We start from the raw sequence: 21132 nt of genomic DNA on the forward strand, positions 1-21132 counted from the left end.
TGGTATGCGGAATTCAATGAGGACCCGTCAAAGTTTCTTAACTGAACATGGACAGCATGTTATTTAAAAACATAGCGAAGCTATTCTTTAGAATGCTAAGAGGGAGTAGGACAGTGATTGCAAACAGCCAGGAATGACTGACTGTATGACAGTCCCAGAGAAGTTTTCTAAGTGAGTTTCAAGAATTCAGTCCGCTACTTTCTATTGTCAATGAGTATGAATATTTTCTCAACTTTCAGTGTAACATAAAAAATAACGATTGGATGGCCAAGAGTCAAATTATTTTGCATTGTTCGAGGTCGAGTCAAAATTACCAATCAAATTATTTAGAATGACAACACAAGATTTTGCAGCTGTACTAAGCATGCGACTTTGCAATGGATCGAGCCAACCCTCCCTTGCAGGAACTCAATGAAGGGGTGCGTTTTCATTCAAGGACTTTCTTACTCTGGGCCTTCATATATCTTTAAAGGCAGCGACAACTGGTAGAAACAACTGGTATGACGGCCTCCTCCGAGTTACTTCGAGGAGTAATTATGAGACTAGGAAGTACGCAGAAACATGCACAATTGTTCCTGCATATGCACTATATGTATTCCCAGACTACAAAGGCATTCGAAATCGCGGAAGTCTAGTCGCTTTCCGCCGGCGACCGCTACGCTGCATCCTTACGAGTTGTTCGTGCCGCCCCTGTCCCCTTGCAACCGAAGAGTTTTATTTGCTCAATATGAAAGGTTGTGCTGCAGTTAAAATATCTTGCCATGTATGCAGCAGGTCGATATTCCGTCAAGCTGAACATTCCGCGAACAGGAACTCTCAGCACCACAGAACTTACTTAGCTTGGCTCTTGCGAGTACTCAAACTCTGATTGTGCTGAGGAGAAGCAAAATACTTCGGAGAGCGAGCCACAGGCCGGCGCAACTCAGAATGTCAACACGACGGAGCAACTACGATCTCCACGCTTTGCACGCTCTATAAAGAACTGCCCGTCCCAAATTTGTATTTTGTAGAGCAATAGACGATTTCATAAGTTTTCCTTAAAATACGATCATTCTATAGGGGATCCAAATATAGGACTCCGAAGAGGTGGGAATGTTGATGCGCTGCCTAATGCGGCGAATTCTAGCTTTGCACACGGGACGGATGAGGAAGCTGGTCGAATTAGATTAACTGTTAATTTTACTTATTTTATACGTTATATTCGTTTTATTCGTTCCATTTGTCGCTCCGTTTGCGGTTATTGCGTTTATATTATGTAATATATGCTAGTATTATGTAATCGGCAATTTCGTCCATGTCAAAAGGACAATGATATCAACACAGCATCTGCGCATTCTGGCAATCGCAGGAGCTCAACAGGAGCGCTAGTGCGTAAACAAGTGGACTGGCAAACTACCAAGGAGTAACTGACGTATCTCTCGCGTATTATTAACGCACCCCATTGCAGCGTAGAAAAATATCCACGGCAACTCAGACTCAGTTATTATGTAATAAATGTCCAATCTATGGCAGCCACACCGGTTGATCCCAGCGCGACTCCAAACGCGTCCTCGTTGTCGTCCTCGGTGTCCTGATCCAGACTGATCCCTCTAATTCTTATTGTTGTTGGTATTTTGCTTCTTCTTCTTAGATTTATTCTCATTCTCATCGTCTACCGCACATTATCGTTTCCTTTACACTTTTGCTCCTGCCAGAATCGGCAGTCTGTACTCGCCCATTGTCGCCTCGTCAATATCCTCTGCAGTGTAAAAGTATCAGTATCCCCAGCAGTGCAGTCACCCCCGCCCGTCTTTATAATCTCAACAGCAGCAATATCATGCCGTCACCCAAAAATATTGGCTCTATCTCCAGCAGTCATAGCAGCAGTAGCGCCCGTGAGGACCACGCCGGTCCTCGATGGGACGCATTGTCGGCCGATTTCGAGGCTCTATCAAGGTATGCTGTGTAAGGCCGACTATCTCCTCAGACCTAACAAAACAGCTTTTGGATCCGACGACTTAAAGATTCCGAGGTCGAACTCCTAGGCGCTTCTGCTGGCCAGCCGGACCTCACCTCGGATGGACTTGCCAGAATCGTCTCCGACCTGTCGGCCACCGGCCAAGCTCTGTTTCAAGCTCTCGTCGCACTTCAGAGACGGCGACAGGAAACTCAGAAACAGTACGCAGACTGGTACGAGGCATACAAGCAAGAGCGAGCGCGCGTGGCTGCAGCAGCGGAGGAGATTGACGCTGAAGCTGCTCGTGAGCGGGAAGCTCGTCGCCAGTCCGAAATAGCCCTCTCGGGCGTCCGAGAGCAGGAAGCAAGAAGTAGATACATGCTCGAAGAGTCTCGCCGCGAACTACGTGCCGCTCGACTCGAGTGTCGCAGAGCATGGGCAGAGGTTTCGCGCCTGGAAGAAATTAACAAGCATGTCGCCAAACAGAACAATATGCTGATCGACCAGCTTGGCCGGTCGAATGTTCCTCGACAACTACCGGCACATCCTACCTCAGCTTCTACACTGCCAGCACAATCTCCATCTCCGCAATCACCTGTCGCTCCTCATTCAGAATTTATCATCCCATCGCAGCGCACTCCACCCTCTCAATCTCCACAATCTTCTTCAAGTTCTCCCGGTTTTGCTAAGCATCAATTATTGCAGCCTCATTCCCCAAATTTATCAGGACCGTCATCATCGTATTATTGGCAGCAACAACAACAACAGCAACAACAACAGCAACAACAACAGCCACATTCCACTCCCTCTTCACCAATTGCACACGACCCAATTAAGATCCCGGACAATTCGAGCGACGAAGAAGACGATGACGATAACAATGACGATGACCACAGTGCCCACAGCAATCTTGGCGAAGATATTGACTACTCTTACTCTTACTACGAGGAAGACGATCATAATCAATCTGGCCTTGATTCACCGGTCATGGTCGCCGACCACGACCTTGATAAGCGATTAACGGCTCTTGAAAACCAATATGTGGCCCAATCTTCCTCCAGTAGTACTTCTGGCGCAGCGCTCATCACTCCCCGATTCTCGTCGTATTCTGATGTTGATTCAGCTTCCGTTTCCCCTTCAGTTCCTGCCCGCCCGTTTCCGCCTCTTCCTCAATAATCAATTTGATTTTCCACTCAAATTTGCATCTCCCCGAATCGACTAGTTGAATCCAACTTACCATATTGCATCTCTCGCATCTATCTTGCTACATTTACAATAACTCCCTGACTTCCATCATTAGTATTAGTTACTATCATCATAATTGGCACATTTATTACTCGCATTTGCTTGGGGATACTTTTTAGCACTTAATAATATAATACAATTTTCTTCAATACAAATGCATGGTCTAATGTACACAGAATCCAGTCCAATCTCATCGTCCGAATAAATAAAATTAATAGTAACGCTGCCCCCGCCGAGGAACATCGAACTGATCAGGGTCAAAATCAGGTGTGCTGCTGCTATACAGATTCAACCGAGACATACTACTGCTGCTAGGGTATCCATACTCCGACGGCAGTCTAGGCGACGGAGATCCTCTGGGTGAAAGACCTACTGGTGAAGCACCGGCCGGTGATCCACCACCCTGTCCAGCTGGAGACGGTCCTCTCGGTGAGGGATATCGACCTCCACTGGTTATACTGCTTCCGCCACTACTTCCCGCATCCGTTCCCCTCATGATTGCGCGCACAGCGGTACTCGATAACCCGGTATTACTCCTTGCAGATCCAGGCGACCCACTTGACCTCGACGGTGGCCCGCGAGGTGACGCATACGGTAGCATGCCATTCATGGCTGTGCCATCATATAGCATATCGTCATCTAGATCATCATCAGCAAGATCTTGCGCAGACCGTGTTCGCAGCAAAAATCGCCGTCCGCCATTCCCATTTCCACCTCCACCTCCGCTTCCCACTCCAGGTCCGAGACTCGATAGATTTAGGTCACTAGCCATAGGAATCACAATGTCCGAATCGTTCATCCGATGTGCGGCCATTATCACTCCTCCAGGCGATCCCCCTGGTGATAATCCTGGTGATCTGCCTCCTGGAGACATAACTCCGTAATCATTACCTGCCATCATCATCATTGGTGACCTACTGCCTCCTACCGGAGATGCTCGCCCACCAGCTCCCATACGCATAAACGGAGCACCTCGAAATGCACCTGCTCCATGCGGCGGATTCAGACCTCCTCGGCCTCGTCCCACCGGTCGACCCCGACGCGCGCCAGGTGGACCTCGGTACATGCCCGGCACCGGCGAAATTGGCGATGATCTCGCATATCCCGTACTAGCTCCCGGTCCTGGACTAGGTGTGCCTCGTTGCTGCGCTGGCATCCCGTAGTCATTATAGTTATTATTATACATGCCCAATTGAGGCGTCATCCGTCCACCTGCATTGTTTGTAATTTGACGCCCTCCTCGTGGGCCATATCCTCGTCCATTTGGACGACCCCGCATGCCTTGCATGCCCGGTCGAGGACCAGCACCATAGTATCGAGATTCCTCGGCTGCGTTGTAAAATCCTAGCGCACTTGCCGCCTCACGATACCCCGGTCTGTTCACGTCAGCGTACCCTGCCATATGGTCTTGCTGCTGATATTCGCTTAACCTTGGTACACTAGCGTTAGGTTCCGTAACTTCCTGCTCGTTGAAACTTCGAACCGGAAGGACTTCATTATTAACACTCGCGGCGAGATCTGTATCAGACCTTGAACGCTGGTGCCGGTTTAAAAAACCAGTCATTGACACATTTGAAACGTCTAGTTCTTTCAGTTCCTTTGACGTTGCTACCGTGAGATCTCCCTCCTCGGAGGCTCCCTCCTTAGACGCTACTTCCTCAATATCTGCAACCTTTGATTCTACAACTTCTGCAATTGGTTCTGTGATAGGCTTCTCGATTACTTCCGAAACTTGTGGAAGTTTCACTGGCTCCACACTTACAGATCGTTCAGATTGATCGTCCTTCATTTTACCTTCTCCCAAATCTCCAATTTCAATCATTGACCCAGTAGTAGCAGAAGACGTAGTTGACAATTTACTATCTCTTCTTGAGCTTCTATCCACTGTAACACGTAATCTGGGCTTAGGACTCATCGATTTGTGACTTTTGGAGCCCGTCGTAATCACCACCGGGGAACGATTGATTTGTTCAACTCCAGGTTCAAATGAAAACCGTTTGGACAAAAAAGTAGAGCTCGTCCCGGAACTAGGCTTCTCGGTTGTCATAATATTCCCTAAGCCTATCGTTGCTGTCTGAATCTCCGACGACTGTGCTATGTTAGCTTAGTTTATCAATCGCGTTGTAAAGTCAACTTACTGTCTTTATTAAAGGCGACCAGTCGTTGGGTTTCTCATCAACTTTAGTAGAATCTGGTCTAATAGATCCAAATTCCTTCTCCTTCGATATATTTTCAAGAGTCTCTGATGATACTGCTCGAGATGGCAGATCTGCCAAACCAGCACTCTCAGAACCGTTTGTTTCTGCCAAAAAATTCTCGAAAGAATCCGATTTAGTGACTGAAACAACTTCAGGCAGCTTTGTGAATACAGCATGAGTTGCTTGTCCAGTTTCACCAGAGTGTAACATGGAGTTTAAACTGTTCGTAAATTCTTCCTCGTCTTCTGATGCTGTGAGATACTCTGTTGGCGAGCCCGCACGAGCTCGAATGATACTATTATTATCTATCTCGAGAGATGAAGCAGAGGCATAACTCATCAGCGAAGTATTTTGACTATCACTATTCACAATTCCCGGAGCATCCATAAAAAGTGCAGGAGATGGCTCAGGAGCCATTATTGCACTCGCTGAATTCTCGTTATTTGAATCGGATTTTGATGTCAAAGGCACTGTTGAAGCCAATGATTCATGAGCCACCTCCTCAGATTTCTTGATTTCCCGTGCAGGCTGAATTGTGATTGGAACAGGCTTTCTCTTTGGTGGGACATATTTAGGTGTAGTGAAGGATACTGGGGTTGTACTTGATGATTCGGATTTAAGAGAGGCAACCTTAGAGATAGACAGAGGAGGCCCATCACTCGCTGCATTCTGAGGCAATTGAATATCGGAAACGGGCGAGAAAGGCGACTGCTGCAGTTTCGGAGATGTCGGTTCTTCCTCCTCATGAAGAGTCAAATCGGTGTTCTGTGCATCAGCATCCGCCGCTCGTTTGTGCAGCATTCCTTTCAAGCTCCTGATACCCAATGTCTTGACACCTGAAGTTTTCTCTGCTGTTATTGATGCCATGCTCTCACTTCTTTTAGGAGTTCCTGTCTGGGCTACATTAGCTTGCCCATCCATCTGCATCAAATCTTTGAACTTGTTTTTGAACCCATTTTGAAAAAGCTTTTTCCTCTGCTTTTTCGTATTGGGAGATGAGGGCGATTGCTGTATTTCTTGAGAAACAGTTGGTGAAGCTGAACCTAATCTCGGAGTTGTCGGTGTTGGTTGCACTCTCAGAACAGGCTCGGCTGATTGAGGTATGACATTACTAGTGTTGTTCTGCGTTTTTGGTTTCCGCGGTGGAAGTGGTGGACCTACTCGTCTAGGTATTGGCGAATTGGTTTCGTTTGATGTTTCAGTGTCTTTAGAGGGAAGAATCATCGATTTTATCGGAACCACAGGCAGAAGTTTGTCTTTCAAAATACCCTTTGGAGATTGTTTCTGTTTGGAGGTTATCTTGCTCTCACTTGGCGAATTCGGCTGGGAAAAAGATCTCATGCCTCCTAGTTTAGGAGTCAATGGTGCTTTAGCATTGTCGAGATTCACAGGTAGAGGAGGTAAGCTTGGCCGATCCAAGTCGAAATTACCTAGAGACAAGCTAGGCGATTGAGTCATCGTCGAAGAAGATCCACTAGGACTATTCCAGTTCGCATTGCTTAACTTTTGCATCTCTTCTTCACCAAGATCAAAGTTTCCAATTCCATCAAGAACTGACAGCTCCTCAGCCAAAAAGGCTTTAGTTTGACGTCCAACTTGATAGCTACCAGCTCGGAGGGCATACGGATCAGTAACAGCACGCATACCATTCCGGCCCATCGATTGTTTTGCCTTTGGTACCTGCTTTGACAAGTAAGTATCATCATCATTTAAAATCCATTGCTTCGGAAGATTGCTGATCTGTTCCGGTGAATTTGAAACTGTAGGAGTTTGTACAGGAGTAGTGTCGCCGTCAACACCGTCCATAGTGAAATCAGTGGATGTAGGTGTCGAATTACCGCTCTCATACGACGCAAGAATAGAGCTGATTTCTGCATCAAGACTATGACTTGACATCCAATCTGGAATTTCTCGTTCCATTTCAGATCCAACTGGTGAAGAAATCGAGGCAGCAAACGCAGCCACGCTCGGATTAGTACGCCATTGAGCAACTGACGATTGATAGATCAAATACTTCATGCTCAAAGTGGACTCATTTTGCGATCCCTGACATATCTGTTAGCGCTCTCTACAAAATCCAGGAATCTGATGAAGGCAACAAAACGAAAACCAAAACCAAAACCAAGTCCTTCCACAGGTTCCCCCCATAAATTACTAATATTTGCTTCTTTTTTCTTCGGGAGTCAAGAAGAACTCTACGCTCAAGTGATTTTCATGATTCACATTAAATTCATAGGCGCAAGTTTTCCGTTTCCCGATTGACAAAAAACAAGCAGACAGAAAAGGTAAAACCCGCTTCGGACTAGCTGTACATCGTAAAACAAACCGCCAACAAACGAATGCACTAGAACAAACAGAAAAAACAGAAAGCACACAATCAGAAAAATTACTTGGAGCTTCTTACATTCTTAAAAAATTTAGGGGTCTTCAGAATATTCTTCAGCTCTGATCTTGTTGATGAAACTGTCTGGCCCAAAAGAGAAGTTGTATTTGCCAATTTCATAGAGGTCATGGACTTCAAGTCAGTCTTGAGATCAATCACCGCATTTGTAGCAAAAGGTTGAACTATAATTGTTAGAATTAACATTCAACTAGGATTAATTAACGCACCGTCGGGTCGATTATCTTGCATGTAGGCCAACCAGGATTGAATGCCAACATCGAAATCGATTTCCTGTTGCCGAGCAGCATTAAATAACGCAGTCAGTTTAACAGGGTCTTTTTCTTTTGCGAGATTAGACGGAAATGTCCAACCTGGCAGTTTGGGCAAGCCTGCGGAGGCATATATAATTGTATATTTTGGGGCCGAATGACCTGAATCAAGCTCCTCTGAAATACTATTCACCTCTGAAGACACTTCAGGCAAGGAACACTCATCCAGAGAAGTTCGCTCAGGAATCGATGACGAGGTTTCAGGGATCGGACTATATTGGTCTTCAGAATCATTGGCGGACTGCGATAACTGAATGCTCACTGAATCGAGTTCAGTCGTTTCGGCGCGATCCGGGTTTGTGGAAGGAATGCTACCGGGACCACTGTCAATTGACATTCCATTTCCAGAGTCAGACTGTGGCTCTCGGCTAGTACTCGAATCACCAGTGTATGATCGCTGTTCGCTGTCTTGATCTGATTTCAATGATCGAAGCATTGCGTCGGTCATGATTTCAGCTTCCGAAAGATAAGACTCGTGAGAGCCCTTTCGAGTATGAAGATTTGACGACGGATCAAGCGAAAGAGAATCTAAAGGTAACGATTCTACAGGCAGGGCTTGAGAGCGAGCAGATGAATAAGAAACTTGGCGGTCGAGATAAGGATCAGCAGATCGATAATCACCCGTACTGGACCGATCTAAGAAGCTTAAAGCATCGGAAGAAGAACTGACAGAAGAATCAACAGGACGAACTAAACTGAGATTCTCAACATCCTGCGGATAACCTTCTGGAGGGTAAATAATATGTCTGAACCCTTCAGATAAAGTATGCAATTCACCCTGATCTGCAAAACCAAAGGAGCTGTTGGAGCCAGATACAGTGTGTAGAGATTCGACAGGCTGCTCTATAGAGGCAGACTGAGACTGTGCATTGTAAGATAAATATGGGTTATTCTGAGATTCAGAATCACCTAGAGTTGGAGTTGCCTCTCTACTAGAAGAATGAATAATCAAAGGACTAGTAGGCTGTGTAAGATCCGTTTGAACCTGCCCAGTCTTGTGTTCCGCTGAAGAAATTTGACCATTTTCCGGGGAAGCGATAATAGAAAGTGGGCTATCGATTGGTGGTGTAAGCGTCCGATTACGGTCAATATGAATTGGCGGAACAACGCTGTTGTCACTCGCTGTAGAATAGGGATTGGAAGAAAGATCAGGCTCGGAAAGCAGATTTGAAGAAGGCGCAGAAAGTGAGGCATCGTCGACCTGTCGTTGGTCGAAAGGTGAAACCTGTGAATCCGAAGAAGTCATTGAAGTTGGCGCAGCATTGGTAGCTAGTTTCGAATCAGATTGATTTTCTAATGATTGCTCAGTGGTAGAAAAATTAGCCGGCTCCGAATGGCCTTGTGAGACCGACAGCGTACGATCTGAAATCGGCAGCGCGTTAGACATGCTTGGCGGTTCTGAAATTCTGGTTGGAAGACGACCGGAGCTTTCGATGTTGCTCTCGTCATCCCACGAAGGGCCCTCAAAATCGCCTTCGTCATCTTCTTCGTCGCTATTGTAATATAGTTAGAATATAAAAACAACAAATAATTAAAACTGTTTGTTCTGAGTCGCACTGTTTTGCTGCGAGTACAGACATCAAAGTCTTGCAAACACGACATACAATTCAGAGTCCGAATATTGAGGGCGAGGAACCTGAGCCCAGCGAGACCGCTGATAGTGAAGTCCAGAATTATCAGTCATTAATGCAAAGACAATCTGATATTATTCAGGGAGGTCGAAGAAATTTAGCACAGCGAAATTTGTGTGCGAGCAGAGCGCGTAGACGCGCCAAAAAGAACCACGCAGCCGTCGGCACAGCAGAGCGCTCAAATCTGCCAGCAAAGAAACCGAGGACTATGATACAGATATATGGCAGTTCACGGCGACAAAGAGCCCGAGCTGAAGAAAAAAAGTCCGATCTGCTGAACTTGCCAAAAAATCAGAGAGGAACCGTCGGAAGGAAGCGTCTAAAGTCGCCAGATTTGGAGAAAGAAGACCGAGAAGAGAAGTGGCAGCAAGTGAGCGATCACGAGAAGTCAAAATGCCCATAGAGCCCAACCAGGACGCGCTCGGAGAAAGAACACAACCTTCAAGGGTTCGAGGGTTTGGATACTGCTGACCTTACGACACACATCGGTACTAGACCCCTTTGCGTGCCAGCGCTGCAAGCCCGCAAAAAGCTTTATTCAGAAGCCACAAGATGCCTAAGAACGCGTGATCACATGTCGGGGCTGCACGGCTGCGCTGTATGGAGCATGCCGGATTTGGATTCCTCAAGACGCGTTCCTTGAGTGTTTCATGGAGCAGGTAGAGATGTGTTTCGGTCCAAGATATGTGAATGTATCTTTGAGCCTAAAGAAGACCAAAACAGGCGATAAATCTGCGGGATGAAAAGACAGTCCGGAAACGGGTTTCAGATTTAGATAATACAGCTGGTTTGTTGCGGAACTGTTGAGCCACTACAATCAGCTTTCCAGAATTTCATGTTTATTGAATTTACAAATAAAACGTCCCTAAACGTCCTGAACTCTGTTTACCCTCAGAACAACGACAGACATGCTTCCAGAACCACAATTATCTCAAGCGCGCGTCCCTGACCCATCAGCTGGGTCAGTATGAGTCAGGTATTAGTAATGAATTCGAACTCCCAAAGGACCTCAAAAAAATTCCCAATTTCTTGATATCTTCTTCGTTGACCAGAAGGCAAGTGAGAGCGGAGGGTCGATACTGGGTCTCAGTCACTGCTTTTTCAGTCGACAATGGTTAAACGCACAAGAGGAGCACAGCTTCTCAACAACATTGCGCTTCTACAGAACTTGGTGCGTCGTGATCCAAAGTAGGTTTAGCAGTGGATAGAGAAGAGAGGCCGTCTAGGACTAACCTTAAGCCAGTTCGTACAAAGATGAGTTCCTGGTTCAATACAGACACTATCTTTCGCAGAAAGAAATTTTGTCTCTGAATCCGGCAAACATGCCCGATCCGGAGGCTTTTAGTGATCTCGTTGGTTTTCTGGCTCATGTCTCGGTTTGTTATCCGGCAGAGACCAAAACCTTTCCTGACGATTTGGGCCTGTTGCTTACCCAGCATCACACTGTTCTCCCAGTTAATCTGCGCGAGAAGATTGTACAAAGTTTGGTTCTTCTCAAGAACCGCAACGTCATTTCTGCTGAGAGGCTTGTGCAGATACTATTCCCACTTCTGACCACCACTAACTCGAAAGCGTTCCGGAAGGAAATCTACAACACTATCGTTCGGCTGCTCAAACACGCCAATCGTACGGCAAAAGCGCCTAAGTTGAACCGAAGTGTGCAGACTCTTCTCTTCACTTTGTTGGAGTCTTCTGATGGTTCGGCTGCTGCTCCCGACGGTCTTTGGGCTGCGAGACTGACTAGAGAGCTCTGGCGTCGTTCGATCTGGGATGATGCTCGATCTGTGGAAATCATGAAGCAGAGCGCCCTTCATGGCAATTCGAAAGTTGCGATGGCAGGTGTGATCTTTTTCCTTAGTGCGGACAGAGAGCGTGAGAAGGCACTCAAGAAACGTAGTGGCGCAGATGATAGCTCTGATGAAAGTGGATCTGACTCAGATTCTGAATCCGACGCAGATACCGGGTATAGTCGAGCCAAGTCTGCGACTGCAGCCATGAAGCACCGTCTTGAATTGAATAAGAAATCCGGTAAGCGAGCACGAAAACTGGAAGCAGCGGTTAAATCTTTACGTCGAAAGGAGCGAGGCGCTTCAAATTTAGAGACACATCTAAATTTTTCGGCTATCCATTTACTGCATGACCCTCAAGGATTTGCCGATAGGCTGTTTACTGACTCGCTGAGTCGCAATTCTGGGAATAGATTTAATCTTGAGCAGCGAATTCAGATTTTGAATTTAGTCTCGCGATTGATCGGTGTGCACAAACTTTCACTTCTTGCGCTTTACTCGTACATCTTAAAATTTCTGACACCAAAGCAACGAAATGTAACTCAATTTATGGCATGCGCTGCACAAGCTTCTCATGATCTTGTTCCTCCAGATGCTATTTCGCCTGTTATTCGGAAGATTGCCGATGAGTTCGTTTCAGACGGTGTTGCGTCTGAAGTTGCAGCTGCAGGAATCAACACCATCCGAGAGATTTTGGCGCGAAATCCGCTGGCTATCGATGCAGATCTTCTCCATGATCTCACTGAGTATAAAGGATCGAAAGCCAAATCGGTAATGATGGCATCTCGGAGTTTGATAGGTCTTTATAGAGATGTTGCGCCAGAGATGTTGCAACGCAAAGATCGTGGAAAAATTGCGTCTATGGAACTTAGTTCAGGCGAATCAAACAAGTTACAATTTGGTAAAGAAAATGTCATTGATAGCATTCCGGGCTTAGAATTACTCGAGAAGTGGCGCGAAGAACAAGAAGTTGCAGCTGAAAGTGCGAATGGGGATGTGGAAGGAGCAGAAGCCAAAAAGAACCAAGAGGCAGCCGAGGATGAAGAGTGGAAGGTGCATCTCTCAGATTCGGAAGATAGTGAAGGTGGCTGGATCGATGTTGAGAGTGACAAGGAGTACAATGTATCAGATGATGACAACGACGACGAAGACCGTGATGGCGAAGATGCGGATTCAGATATAGAAGAATCAAATCCAGCTGTATCCGATGTCACTGATGGACAATCTGCTAAGAGAATAAAGCTGGACGCCACTCAGTCATTGATGGCAACTAAGTTTTTGACCCCAGCAGACTTCCGCAAACTGGAAGAACTGCGTACTCAAGCCGGTGTGGATAAGATCTTACATGGACCAAGGTCGAAGCCCACTACTGCGAATGAAGATGCTGTCGAAGCATCATCACTGCTTGGACCTCGTACTACGAAGCAGGACAAAGAAGAGCGTGTCGCTGCTATGCTAGAGGGCCGGAAAGACCGAGAATTTGGATCTAAAAAAGGAAAACGGAAGGATGAGAATCCTCATAGTACTACCAACAAGGAAAAGGCCCGGAAGAAAAACTTCATCATGATGATCCACAAAAGAGATGTGCAGGGCAAAAGTAGAAAGAGCTTGCGCGACAAGCAAAAGACACTAAAAGCGGGGATGGATAAGCAGAAGAAGTTTAACAACAAGCATTAAGGTGGCTTGGCATTTAGTTGAGAATAGATTATTAGATCCATAAACTACATTAACTACAGTGTTTTTAAATAAGTGTATGACCTAAGTTACATTGATCTACCTAAAATAAAGGAGAATTCATCACACGTACAAACCAACATTTTGAACCACATTCATAAAATTAGGCGATGTCGATTTATTTGGGGAGCTCAAAACCAACGAGCTTAGCATAAGCTTCGGTAGAGAACGATTTAGGACGCTCAATGGGCATGCCAAGAGCACGATCAATAATGTACTGGGGAAGGACACCAATAGCACGGGCAACACCGAACAGAACAGTGTAGTAAGACTCCTCAGTCATTCCGTAGTACTGGAGAAGAACACCAGAGTGGGAGTCGACATTGGGCCAAGGGTTCTTGGTCTTACCATGCTTGGTAAGAACGACAGGAGCAACCTCGTAAATCTGGGAAACGAGCTTGAAAAGATCGTAGTCAGGAAGATGCTTAAGAGCAAACTTACGCTGAGCAGTGTATCGGGGATCAGTCTTACGGAGAACAGCATGTCCGTATCCAGGAACGACACGACCGGCATTGAGGGTATCCCAGAGGTACTTCTCAATATCTTCGTTGGTAACGTTTGAGCCGATCTTGGACTTCATCTCAAGAATCCACTCGAGAACCTCTTGGTTAGCACGTCCGTGAAGAGGACCAGCAAGACCGTTCATGCCGGCAGCGAGCGAAAGGAAGGGAGAGGAGAGGGCGGAACCGACAAGGTGAGTGGTGTGCGCGGAAACGTTACCGCCCTCGTGGTCGGAGTGGATGGTGAGGTAGAGACGCATAAGCTCATTGAACTCCTCGTTGGAGGAGAATCCAAGAAGCTTGGAAAAGTTGTACGAATAATCCTTATCAGCCTCGATCTCAGCAACCTTACCATCCTTGAAGACGTTACGGTAGATCTTTGCAGCGATCGGAGGAAGCTTAGCAATAAGATCAATAGCATCCTCATAAGCATAAAGCCAGAGCTCACGCTTGTTTACACCCTTCTCGTAGGCCTTGGTGAAGGCAGACTCAGACTCAAGAGCATTGATAGCAATCGAAAACTGGGCCATGGGGTGGAGAGTAGCGGGGCAGCCATCAATGAGATCGATAACATGCTGGGGAAGCGATGCACGGGCGGCGAGCTCAGCAGAGAGAGCCTTAACCTGGCTCTCAGAGGGAACCTCACCAGTAAGAAGAAGCCAGAAGAGACCTTCAGGGAGGGGCTCCTCTCCACCAGGAGCCTTGGGAAGAGCAGCCTGGACCTCGGGAATAGTCTTTCCACGGAAACGGATACCCTCCTCAGCATCGAGGACGGAACCTTCCCAGACAAGACCCTTGATGCCACGCATACCACCGTAGGCCTGGTCGAGGGTGACCTCACCAATGACGGTGGACCCCTTGGCCTTACGGAGAGCCTTGACCTTCTCGATCTCGGACGGGAACAGCTCAATGAGACGCTCCTTCAAAGTCTATAGAAGATTTGTTAGTCGGATAAACGGACATTGGCATAATCCGGCTGTTCAATCGCTCAATTGATCGTCCGTTGTAAGGTCGATTACGCAGACACACAAACAAACACCAATTGTGTCCGCTCCAAGCAGATTGAGCAAACAGACAAAGCCATCGGACTGAGAAATAAACATACAGGCTCCTTTGCCGTGGAGTAGAGACGGGTCGCGCGGAGGTAGTTCGCAGCGAGCGGACGCTGGGAAGCGCGGACGAAAGAGGAAGCAAGACGGGATGGGGCAGGCATTGCTGATATGAAACTGGCGATGGACAAGGAATATGTGAAGAAAAAAGAAGAGAAGAAAGAGAGAAAGAAAGAAAGAAAAGGTAAGAGAAAGACGATGAGCGAGGACGTCTGGAGGAACTAAAGTATTGCCAGAGTCCGACAGAGCTTAGGCTGTGATTTGTCCGGACGGGACGGGCGGCAAGCGGCGCAGGGAGTAGGTGGATCTGGCCAATCAGCGACTGCAGAGGCGGCGGTCGAAGCGCGTCGGCGGGCGTTTGTACTGGGATAATGTGGGATAATCTGGAGATGGAGGGGCAGAATTCATTATGTCAGGCAGCCATTATGTTAAGAGTACGGGCTTTGAGGAGGGGCTCGAGTAAGGAAGCATGAGCGTCGAAGAGCCGAAGAGCTATAAGCAATTGGTGGGAATATTATACGGTTTGTAGAGAATTAAATGCAGAAAATGATTAAAAGAACGATTACATAAAGCTATGGGACTCCTGGCTCGCACAAAAGGGCGGTATGTACAGAGGGGGAAGTATATGGCCAGGTTGCGAGATAGATCTGCTCACAGTAGTAATATATATCGCAATGGTTGGTTATGAGCAGTCTTTGCTCCACATCGCAGTCGATTGATCTGGCTCGGTCTATCGCTGCCTTTTTTCAGCATTCAGACCGGTCGCGACTCTCTGCACCGAGGATAGGCATTGTTGCTACGCCTCCTGTCATCATTAGAGGCTTAAATCCCTAAAGTTGTGTGTTTCAGGGATGCTTCATGAGAGAGCGAGGGTGCGAAGCTAGCAGATGCAAAGGTGGAGCTCCGTGGAAACCGTGGAAACCACAACCGCTCTTTGAACCAACCGCCGCTCAACGACGTCCGCCTGATTGAGAGTGCACTTGGAAGATGTCAATTCCGCCGGCACCGACCGGAATTGCACCTTACAGCAGTTTCTCTCCTTTGTGTAAATACGGAAGTGTCTACGGATGCCGTACTGTCCTACAAATTCTCCGGACGGACCGACCGGAGCGATTGCTCTTGGGTATGATGAGACAAGCTGTCGCCTACGCTAGGTCGATGTCAGCATTCATACATTGCCCGATTTTCAACTAAAAGAACGAATTTGGTTCAAGCGGTTTGACGCCCGCTGGCCTGAGTGGACTACGAGCATCTGAGCATCTCTGTGCTCTGCCGCTACCACTCCTCCCGCTCTTGTCTTCTCCTCCACATGGCAGATTTGATGTTGTTGTTCACACTCACAGAACAGTGCGGCTCGAGGGATTAGTGGCATCCGCATCCACCGGGCTCTCTCACCGGCGAGAGTTTCGGCAGAACTCGCTCGCATTACACAGCTTGAGCAGCCAGTAGCTGTCGGGGTACTGGCTGATATCCCGGCGTATTTTGCAAGTTCTTTGGAGCTAAAATGAACCGAAAAAGTTACCGGATCTTTGGCTGCACAAAATTGGTTTTCGTGAGCCCCGCATCTGTTTTCGCGGGGCACTCTTTTCCGTCCGGTAAGTATTCTTCAATTCTGCGGCCGAGCTGTCCAGCAAAACTGTCTTTCAATACTGAACCGGCTTCCCACCCCCCGCATCCCAGCCAGGCTTCCGTCCCCGCGCGCCGTCAATTGCCCCGGGCCCAACCCCGGCCTGCGCTGCCAAAGCATTCCATTCATTGGCCCGCCCCACGTTTCAGTCACGTGAAAGTCATGATTCAGCTATCCGTTCCCTCCTGCCGATATGATTACCTAATTTTGAATTATGTAATTAATTGTTATTATGTAATGGTGACCTGATATGTACATACCCCTGATTTTGGCTCACGTGAGGAGCTGGGTGGTTAATCGAAAGTGATGCGAACTGGGAGCAAAAGGTTCGCGTCAAACTCCCGCGGAGCAGAAGAAGGGACGCGTCAAGAAAACTAAAATTTAAGCTTATCAGGTGTCCGTCCGATGGAGGCAGAAAGTAGCTCTTATTGATCGCGATGATTCAGTCGCCGGAGTCTGCCATGGAGACGAGTTACTCAAGTGAAAGTAGTGCGTCTGTTGTATCTCGACCTGCATCGTCGCCCCCGTCGTCTCCGCTGTCTGATAGTGAGCCAATTTCGAAGGTTTGGAGCATACATTTTGATTTGACTATTCAAACTTGCCATTTGTATTGACAATATTATTATAGGAGCAGTTCGATTTTAATGGTTTAGAAAATGACAAGAAACTTGCTCGGCTGCGATTTCTAATTGATCGATCGACGGTCTATGCCTCGATTCTCTCAGATCGTCTGGCCCAGCAGCAGCAAGAAAAAGAGCGTGCATTAGAGGCGGAGGCAAAAAAAGCGCATGAACCAAAGGTAGGGCGCAAGAATCAGGAGCCAAGTTCAAATAGGAAAACTACAAAGTCGCGACATACTCGAGCGAATACTAAGCATGCCACCTACTCTATAGCCGACTACATCACGAAAGACGAAATCAAACAGAATAGCAAGAAGAGCACGAGCTCAGAAGATCCTCCGCCATCGACATCTCATGGTCAACCTTCGCTTGTCACTGGTGGGATCCTGAAAGATTACCAATTGGCTGGTGTGGAGTGGCTCATTTCACTTTACGAAAACGGCTTGAATGGAATTTTAGCAGACGAAATGGGTCTTGGGAAAACTTTGCAAACCATTTCCTTCCTTGCTTTTCTCCGTGAAAAGGGATCTTTTGGGCCTTTTTTGGTGGTCGCGCCTCTGTCAACACTTGATAACTGGGTAAATGAGTTTTCCCGGTTTACGCCTTCGATCCCCACTGTGCTTTACCACGGATCTCCCGACGTTCGTCGAGCAATTCGGAGCTCTCAGTTGTCCAAGAAAGTGGATCATAAGTTCCCGATAGTCATTACAAGCTATCAGATCATCCTTCAGGATGCAGCATTTCTACGGAGCATTTCGTGGAAGTTCATAATTATTGACGAGGGCCATCGCATCAAAAATATGAACTGCCGTCTAATCAAGGAACTGAAATCGTTCGATTCCGCAAATAGACTTTTATTGACTGGTACTCCGTTACAAAATAATCTTGCTGAATTGTGGTCGTTGTTGAACTTTCTATTGCCGGACATTTTTCATGATCTCGAGCTGTTCCAGAGTTGGTTTGATTTTTCTGCGCTCAACCGGGAAAATGGTACACAGGAGATTCTAGATTCAGAGACAAAAAACCAGCTTGTCTCAAATCTGCATGCGATTTTGAAACCGTTTCTGTTGCGCCGTGTGAAGTCTGACGTCGATCTTGACCTACCTCCGAAGAGAGAGTACGTTCTTTACGCGCCGCTTACTCGTTCTCAAGAGTCACTTTACCGAAACCTGCTATCTGGTGACGTAAAGGAATTTCTGGTGTCGAAGATTTTGGAAGCTCGAGCCGGTTCGAGACCCAAGAAGAGAAGGCGGACTGCTAAACAGTCCAATATAGGTTCAAAACAAACAGCGAGGAGAGCAGTTAAAGCTGCGCAAGGAAAATATGCTGAATTCGATGATGACAAGTATTTTGATAATCTTTTGACTTCTCCGGATAAGCTAATGGATGAACTGGTTCCATCAGATGATGAGCAAGAAATTGCCTCGGCGAGTAAGTCTTTGCATTTGTGAACTAAGACAAGCGACTAACAAGATAGATAAACTCATTGTTAATAAAAAACTTCAGAACCTGGTTATGCAACTTCGACTTGCGTGTGACTCACCGCTACTATTCTATGCTCCCTGGGATGACCCTGAAAGTGGTGTAACCGTACCAGACGAGTCCATTGTGAGCGACTCGGGCAAGATGTTGCTTCTCGATCGACTACTCCCGCCTCTTTTCGCAGGTGATCATAAAGTATTAATTTTCAGTCAGTTCACAAAGATGCTCGATATTATCCAGGATTATGCTGAGTTGTTACGCGGATGGACGGTTTGCAGGTTTGACGGCGGAGTCAGCCAGGACGAGCGCAAAAACCAGATTGCGAAATTCAATGAGAGGTCAAATTGTCGACTCTTTCTGCTGTCCACACGGGCGGGGGGATTAGGCATTAATTTAACGTCAGCAGACACTGTGATTCTGTTTGACAGCGACTGGAACCCGCAGCAGGATTTGCAGGCGATGGACCGGGCACATCGAATCGGCCAGACTCGACCGGTTTTGGTGTTTCGGTTCGCAACTACAAATACAGTCGAGCAGGCTATTCTAGATAAAGCGGGCTCGAAACGGCAGCTCGAAAAACTAGTTATTCAGAGAGGCAAGTTTAAGAGTTTATTAGCATCTGCCGGTGGTGATACAGAGAAGGATGAAGATTTGAGAAGACTATTACTCGGCGGTGGTCGTTCTGGCAGTGGCGATAACGTTGACGACGAGCAAGTCAAGTTTGTTGTGAAACAGCGAGGAGATACGATTCTATCAGACGCTGAGCTAGCAGTTTTACTTGATCGAAGTCCAGAAGCCTATGAGAAAGCGGATTCGGCTGGAGCTGAGTCCGCCGCGTTTAAAGTCGTCGACACGGCCAAATGGGTCAAATCTAGTTTATTATAGATTAATACATTAATTTGAAAGATCTCGAAGAAACGACTGTATCATAGTCACAAAACTGACAAAATCACGGTGTTCAAACCCGCATAGCCATAATATTGTACATATTGGAGGCTTAAAATTGACTTTAGCTTTAAATTCAGATCGCTGGATATTCTGGTCCCGCTTGCGTTTTCGACGATAGGCCCTAGACCAGACATTTCCCTTTGAACTAAATACGATGAGCTCCGTAGGGGTCGATAGGCAAGTTATTTCGGTTGATTTGTCGCGCAATTTTTGAGAAACTAGGCTCAACAAATCATCAGCGTAGCCGGATAAGCTAATTTCTATCCTGTTGGAAGGGGGAGCCAATTTCTGCAACCAAATCGGAAATCCGTCCTGTTTGACATAGATGCGTTCTAGGTCCCATCTCCAAGCGATCGCCCATCGAACAGTAAACCCGCCTTGGACCAGCTGCGTAACAGCATAATTATCAGTAGGAAGACCGTGTTGGGCAGCGCGATTGTGAATGTGTTTAATAATGACTTCGAGACTGCTGCGTTTACCTAGCATACTGGAATACCAGGTCGAGACTGTCTGTGCATGACCGATAAGGGATAAAGAATCGTCGACAATACGACAAACAAATTGCGTTTCCCCACCTGGCGTCACAAGCTCTGCTTCTCGTGCCAGTGTAGTTGAATGGGCAGGAGACCGTTTGAACGACGAGGAGTCCTGAAGCGAGGCCAAAGACTCATAAAACGGAGGGTTGCATATTAAAAACGCAAGAACATGTGGACGCGGCGGAAGGCAAATAGTAGAATCGCCGGCCTGACTTAAAAAAATCCTTTCCCGAAGACCATTTATGTCAACATTGCGTCCTGCGACACAAATAGATTCTGAATCGATATCTGCATTGTTGGAATATTGTACATTTTGTATTGGCTAGTCAGCTTACCTGTAGCTATGAAATTCCAATTCGAGTGTATGCGACAACCGAGAAGCGGATAGACGCATGAAGCTCCCGTACCACTACCATATTAGTCATGAACTTATAGCGACATAGCAAGCATACACATCCAACCCCCAGATTTCCCCCTCATTTGGGCTCGGCAGTAAATCATCTATCCAGGATAGATAACTTAATCGATTTGGGATCCGCGGGCAAAGTCTCGACGAAGGAAGTTCGACAGAAAGATCAAAATTAACTTTAAATAGCGCTTGAGTAAGTGTTCTATTCCGGTTAACAGTGATACTGGGAATATATATATCATTAGACCAACCTCAATGCATCATGATTTGAGAAATCGACATGTCGACCAACTACACTACTTTGATTAGCAAGGCTCGATTTTGGTATCGACTTCGGCACATACAATTTTCGCAATGGCGGATATAATTCAGCCAGTTTGTCAAAGTCTGGTCGTTCGTAATTGGTATCTCTTCTCTCTTTCATCGGTTGTCATAGCTTCTGGATCATATATAACTTAGTACTGGCTGGTCTTGCTGAATCCCAGCAGTCCTTAAGTTTTCTCTGGCTTTACTATAATATGAAGCAGCCAGTCACTGTTTTTTATGTTCATGTAGATACCCCCGATCACTTAAATAAATTCAGCTATAGATAATGACAATAAAAAAAACAAAGAATATACAATAATCATGGCTTAAGTGATGTTAATAATCTATGGAT

The 21132-nt window shown here is 46.7% G+C and overlaps 7 protein-coding genes across 7 annotated transcripts; 3 read left to right on the forward strand and 4 right to left on the reverse strand.

Annotated features, from left to right (window-relative positions):
- Nucleotides 1-1816: 1816 nt before the first annotated feature.
- On the forward strand, nt 1817-3112 carry V1516DRAFT_687362 (uncharacterized protein; the record flags this gene model as incomplete). The annotated part of the gene is made up of 2 exons (XM_066923722.1): nt 1817-1935; nt 1981-3112. 2 exons carry the CDS (start codon nt 1817-1819, stop codon nt 3110-3112), a joined length of 1251 nt encoding a protein of 416 aa, XP_066775863.1.
- A 140-nt stretch (nt 3113-3252) lies between these two features.
- V1516DRAFT_538056 (uncharacterized protein) lies at nt 3253-7581 on the reverse strand. The gene is made up of 2 exons (XM_066919171.1): nt 5320-7581; nt 3253-5270 (listed from the first exon to the last, which is right to left on the reverse strand). Exons 1-2 carry the CDS (start codon nt 7396-7398, stop codon nt 3393-3395), a joined length of 3957 nt encoding a protein of 1318 aa, XP_066775864.1. The 5' UTR covers nt 7399-7581; the 3' UTR covers nt 3253-3392.
- On the reverse strand, nt 7456-10092 carry V1516DRAFT_680411 (uncharacterized protein). Its single transcript, XM_066923081.1, has 3 exons — nt 9696-10092; nt 7990-9584; nt 7456-7944 (listed from the first exon to the last, which is right to left on the reverse strand). Exons 1-3 carry the CDS (start codon nt 9773-9775, stop codon nt 7766-7768), a joined length of 1854 nt encoding a protein of 617 aa, XP_066775865.1. The 5' UTR covers nt 9776-10092; the 3' UTR covers nt 7456-7765.
- Nucleotides 10093-10726: 634 nt separating this feature from the next.
- V1516DRAFT_655499 (SDA1-domain-containing protein) lies at nt 10727-13310 on the forward strand. The gene is made up of 2 exons (XM_066920326.1): nt 10727-10910; nt 10966-13310. Exons 1-2 carry the CDS (start codon nt 10834-10836, stop codon nt 13184-13186), a joined length of 2298 nt encoding a protein of 765 aa, XP_066775866.1. The 5' UTR covers nt 10727-10833; the 3' UTR covers nt 13187-13310.
- Nucleotides 13256-15056, reverse strand: V1516DRAFT_680413 (citrate synthase-like protein). The gene is made up of 2 exons (XM_066923082.1): nt 14849-15056; nt 13256-14672 (listed from the first exon to the last, which is right to left on the reverse strand). Exons 1-2 carry the CDS (start codon nt 14954-14956, stop codon nt 13362-13364), a joined length of 1419 nt encoding a protein of 472 aa, XP_066775867.1. The 5' UTR covers nt 14957-15056; the 3' UTR covers nt 13256-13361.
- A 1860-nt stretch (nt 15057-16916) lies between these two features.
- Nucleotides 16917-19466, forward strand: V1516DRAFT_687366 (SNF2 family N-terminal domain-containing protein; the record flags this gene model as incomplete). The annotated part of the gene is made up of 3 exons (XM_066923723.1): nt 16917-17042; nt 17108-18530; nt 18577-19466. 3 exons carry the CDS (start codon nt 16917-16919, stop codon nt 19464-19466), a joined length of 2439 nt encoding a protein of 812 aa, XP_066775868.1.
- V1516DRAFT_680418 (uncharacterized protein) lies at nt 19443-21114 on the reverse strand. The gene is made up of 5 exons (XM_066923083.1): nt 20819-21114; nt 20726-20770; nt 20518-20676; nt 20401-20474; nt 19443-20353 (listed from the first exon to the last, which is right to left on the reverse strand). The coding sequence occupies exons 1-5, from the start codon at nt 20896-20898 to the stop codon at nt 19476-19478; spliced, it is 1236 nt and encodes a 411-aa protein (XP_066775869.1). The 5' UTR covers nt 20899-21114; the 3' UTR covers nt 19443-19475.
- Nucleotides 21115-21132: the final 18 nt, after the last annotated feature.

This window comes from Lipomyces oligophaga, assembly GCF_038497815.1.
Source record: "Lipomyces oligophaga strain CBS 7107 unplaced genomic scaffold V1516scaffold_7, whole genome shotgun sequence".
Lineage (NCBI taxonomy): Eukaryota > Fungi > Ascomycota > Lipomycetes > Lipomycetales > Lipomycetaceae > Lipomyces > [Lipomyces] oligophaga.